At 33.9% G+C, this 5,071-nt stretch overlaps 1 protein-coding gene across 1 annotated transcript; it reads right to left on the minus strand.

The window, feature by feature from the left end:
• Positions 1-1,238: 1,238 nt before the first annotated feature.
• LOC129286430 (uncharacterized) lies at positions 1,239-4,832 on the minus strand. The gene is made up of 3 exons (XM_054922391.1): positions 4,587-4,832; positions 4,000-4,445; positions 1,239-1,383 (listed from the first exon to the last, which is right to left on the minus strand). The coding sequence occupies exons 1-3, from the start codon at positions 4,830-4,832 to the stop codon at positions 1,239-1,241; spliced, it is 837 nt and encodes a 278-aa protein (XP_054778366.1).
• Between the last annotated feature and the right edge of the window lie 239 nt (positions 4,833-5,071).

Genomic DNA, 5,071 nt, shown 5'->3' on the forward strand with positions numbered 1-5,071 from the left:
GAATGGAAATTTTGTTTAGTTTTGCCCTTGTATAATTGTTGATATATACAATGTTATTGAATTTTCCGAAATTTCCCTTGTGAAATTGTTAAATGTGGTTGATGGAATTAGTTTAAGTGATTTTTAGTTTGATATTGTTGTTAGTTTAATATTCAATTTGTTAAAAGAGAACAGTAAGTCTAGGAAATACTCAATTTTAAAACTAATGATATGAAAGTTGAACAATTTGCATTTTTATCAAATTTTCTATCATGCATTTTTCAAACCCTTTTAGTATATTAAGGTTCAATTCACAATAAGCACCAATGAGACTCTAATACTTTTTCGGTCCAATTCCAATTCCTTCCTTAAACATTTCAACAAACACTCCATCTACATGTCAAAATAAGTTAAAAAACAAGCACCTTGATATAAAATAAATAATCCACTTTCAAGCTCAAATGTAATTTTTTAACGTTTTCTCAACATCAATATAAACTTTTAAATTAGAATATAAATTTTCACCTTCTTGTCAATGAATTTTGAATTTAATTATATGAATCCATTAACACCTTACTCCTTTCTTTGAGCATTAAAAAAAACATCTTGATAGCATTCGCGTGTGTTCACTACAAACTGTAATTTCATCAGTACCAATTTCCTTTCATCAATTAATTCTTAAGTCAAACTCCCCTACACTATTCAAGTATCATCAATAATACAAAACATTATAAAATAAATCCCAATCAAGCCTTTGAATCATATTTGAGAAGAAACTAAAATCAACAACGAAAAATTTTGAGATTTCCAATAGATATTATACTTACATATGCTCCTCCAAGATAAACATGGAAATTTAATAACATTTATTTACTAAATTCTTCTCTCAAACATTTGGACAAACACCTAGAGAGCATTCACCAAAGTTCAATCCTCAACAAGCCTCCAACAATATAATCATCTTCCCATATTAACTTTATCGTCAATATTCAGTTTGGCATCCCAATAAAATTATATACGACAGCAACCAAATCAATTCAACTCCTCAATTTCTGAAGAATTCATGGCAGCCATAAAATAAAAACAAAGGCAGAATCTTCGATCAAAGGAGAAGAGAAAAGGAAGCTTACCACATGCATGCACGATGGCCAGAGCGGAGGAGGAACATAAGTTGAAGATGACACACATACAGACGCCAACACAAATCAGGAAAAGAACATAGGAGAACGACAGGGGAGGAGTATTCGGTGACTCCACCCTCACAGCAGCTGGCGACGTAAATGGAGATAAGAGTAGCGGACGAACACGTTGGCAAAGAGGGAATTCGACGGTGAGCTACAGAGAAGCAGATCGACGGTGAAGAGAAGGGAAAATTTCAGACGCTCTCCGTCACTTTCATAGGTTCTGTAGTTTAAATAAGAGAAGAAGGAAAAATCTGATGACTCTAAGGCGGAGATGTGACGGCGAGAAGGAGCACAGACCAACGGTGACTAGCTGAAACCGATGAGGGGGACTAGAAGAATGGATTGACAGTGAAGACTACATTGGCGATGGAGAGAAAAAAGAGAGAAAAAAATAGAATAGCCGATGCTCTGTTTCCACGCAAGAGAGAGATAAAAATATGAACAAAAGAAAAATGGGGAAAATTGCAAGAAAGGCCCAAGGAAAATTACAAAAAATGGCATAAGAAAAATTATAACAAGGAGCACAAAAATTTCCTATAATTTTTAAAAAAATAACACTAAATTTTATTCATTTATTTTTTTTAGTAAAATTCAAACTCTGGACCTTCAAGAAAGTTGTTAGTATAAGTTTCACTTAAACTATCATTCTCTACTTGCTACAAAACTAATTTAAATAAAATATCAATTGGGATTTTTTTAAAAAAAAATTAGGGTCATTACATTCTTCCTCCCTTAGATGCCTCGTGTGCTCTTGCTCATGCTTAGAATATATCAGTATGTTGTATAGGAACACGACAACAAACTAATCTAAGAAGGGATGGAATATATGTTTCATGTAGTCCATGAATACTGCAGGCACATCCAACTCAAATGGCATCACTAAGAATTCAAAGTGACTACATCGAGTATGAAACACTATCTTAGGCACATCCTCTGCATTAACCCTTAAATGTGTTGGAAATTGTACCCTAGGGCCAATCATTGTACTATGCACATTGTTATTTAATGAATTTCTTTTTTGCTATCATAACAATTACATGTTCAATATGATAACTGTATCCCTGGACAAACTATAGTGATTGTCCTAAATGTCCCTAATCGGTCATCTTTAAGAGATCATAGATGAAACAAGACTAGTATAACTTTGATTAATTATAGAGATACAAATTAAAGTCAAAGGCACTTGAAAGAGTACAAGGTGCTGAACCGACCCACTATGAGAAAGCTGCATGGTACAAGTCATAAACTTATCTCATATGTAACTATATCACTAAGCCCTTTAACCTGAGATCATCATGGATTCCTATATGATGACCACTGAACTTTGACCTAGTCAAAAGTTACCTTTGACTGGGTGATCATAATGGCTATGATTGAGTTTAGTGATATTCATGCAGAGGAATATGAGTGGTCAAGATGGAATTTGTCCCTCACATTAAGTGAGAGATATCACTGGGCCTCCCGATGAGTAAAACTAAGAAAATGTATGACCATACTATAATGGAAAGGGTTTTTCCATTGCTACTGTCAGTCTACTCGGAGATCGAGAAAGTAACAGTCAGGTAAAGGAGAATGACAATTCCATGTCTTATACTTGACCGAAATATCACGTGATAAAAAGGATGTGATATGGTTGCATGATAGGTTACATTGGATCATCAATCCCCATGTGAATTGGGTAGTTGCAATGTCTTACTAGAGGCCACTAGTTACTTATGGGCTAATAGCGTAATTAGCCTACTACCAATTTCATATGGGCCTACAGGGTCGCACACAAGAATAGCCCAACTCAAGCTATAATGTCCAAGTTCATTGAATATAGAATATGTCTAGATTCAATAAATGTAATATAGGGTGAATGAATTATATATATATATATATATATTTATATGAAATAAAATTCAAAATATAATTTTATATATATATTTGAAATATATATATATCCATATATGTATGTATGTATATATATATCTCATATATATATATATATGATATATGTATATGATATATAAAATTAAATATAGATAATATAATATATATATATATATTCAAAATATATATGTATGTATATATATATATTCATATATATATATAATATAATATGTATATGTGATATATTATATTATATTATGTTAGTTTTAAATTTAATTTTATATGATAGATTAAATTTAATAACTAACATGATATGAGATAATATCATGTTAGTTTTATAATTTAAATTTATCAGTTTTATAATTTAAATTTATAAGATAAATTCGAATTAGATATGATATTGTGGATTAAATTTATGAGATAAATTTAATTAAATTTTCGTGGGCTTTTAAGTAGAAGACGAAAACCCTTATCTATATATTATATATAGATAGGGATGTTCTTTATGAAAGTGGAGAGAGTTAGAAAAGTTCTGACAGCAAAAACACTCTGAGAGCCACAGAACACCATATAGAAAGAAAAATTAACGTTCAAAGAAGAACGGACGCTGAGAGCGCTAGCACGCTGTTCGAGTTAGAGAGCTGTTCGTGTGGATACCGATAGAGGGAGCAGATCTACGTTGTCAGCTCCTGAGATCCAAACTCTTGAAGAGAACGTGCATTAACTTCAATGAATTAAAAGGCAACTCTTTTATCCACCTTGACTTAAACGAGTTCGTTCGGTCTATATCATGATAAGGACTTTAGAATTTTAATCTTCCACTATGCCTCCCTATCTAACAAAATGATGGTACCCAAATCGCAAGTCAACCTTAGAAAATATTGAAGCTCCTACTAACTGATCCAACAAATCATCTATCCTCAAGAGTGGGTACTTGTTCTTTACTGTCACATTGTTCAGTTACCTGTAGTCAATGCATAGCCGCAGGCTGCCATCCTTCTTTTTCACAAACAAGATTGGCGAACCCCATGGCGACATGCTACGGCATAAAAAGCCCTTCTCTAACAACTCCTTGAACTTCTTCTTAAGTTCTACTAATTTTAAACGAGCCATTCGATAAGGTGCTTTTGAAATAGGTTTAATACCAGGTGCCAAATTAATAGAGAACTCTACTTTTTGCTCTGGTGGCAAAACCGATACCTTATTTGCAAATACCTTAGGAAACTCATTTACAACTTGGATTTCATCAACACTGCTACTACCACTGCCTCCTACTGCAAAGAAAGCTGCATAGGCCTGACAGCCTTCAGAAACCAATCTCTCAGGTTGCACTACTGATAATAGCGTTGGCTGACTAACAGTTGTTGTGGAAGTCCCAATAGGCATCACATGAACTAGTAGTAGTACCATCTATCTAGCACAATTCAGAGTAGTATTATTTTCTACCAACCAATCCATCCTAATGATCATATCCAATCCTTACATGGGAATTAGGATCAGATCTATCACAAAAGCTCTGCCTTCAAAGCACAACTCTACACTTTCACATACCTCATTGGTCTTATCCAGTAATATAGATGGCGTAGAGACCTTAATTATATAAGGCAATTCATACACAGGCAATTCCAACTCTTTCACACAATCATGTGACACAAATGAATGAGTTGCTCCAGAGTCAAATAAAGCCTCAACTCTTTGCTCGCAGATAGAAACTGTACCTGTGATCAGATTCAATGCAGTCTGAGCTTCCTCTCGAGAAATAGTGTACTGCACATTCAACCTAGCACTACCTATCATTGCTCAGAAGCTCCCCCTTAATTCTTGGGACAATCCTTCATAAAATAACCTATACCACCATATATGTAACAAGCCCAACATCTTCCAGAATGGTTACTGCCACAAATTGCACACATAAGCAAGTGTAAAGCCAACTATACCACTGCTCAGACTAAGTAATCCTCTTTGCATATGGATGGTCTCTTAGGTCCGTCATGGTGGAGTCACGCTCTACGCTCTAGATCTTTAGAACTTTCTAA

This window comes from Prosopis cineraria, unplaced genomic scaffold (assembly GCF_029017545.1).
Source record: "Prosopis cineraria cultivar Desert tree isolate PC_DT_omini unplaced genomic scaffold, ASM2901754v1 PC11, whole genome shotgun sequence".
NCBI classification, from domain to species: domain Eukaryota; kingdom Viridiplantae; phylum Streptophyta; class Magnoliopsida; order Fabales; family Fabaceae; genus Prosopis; species Prosopis cineraria.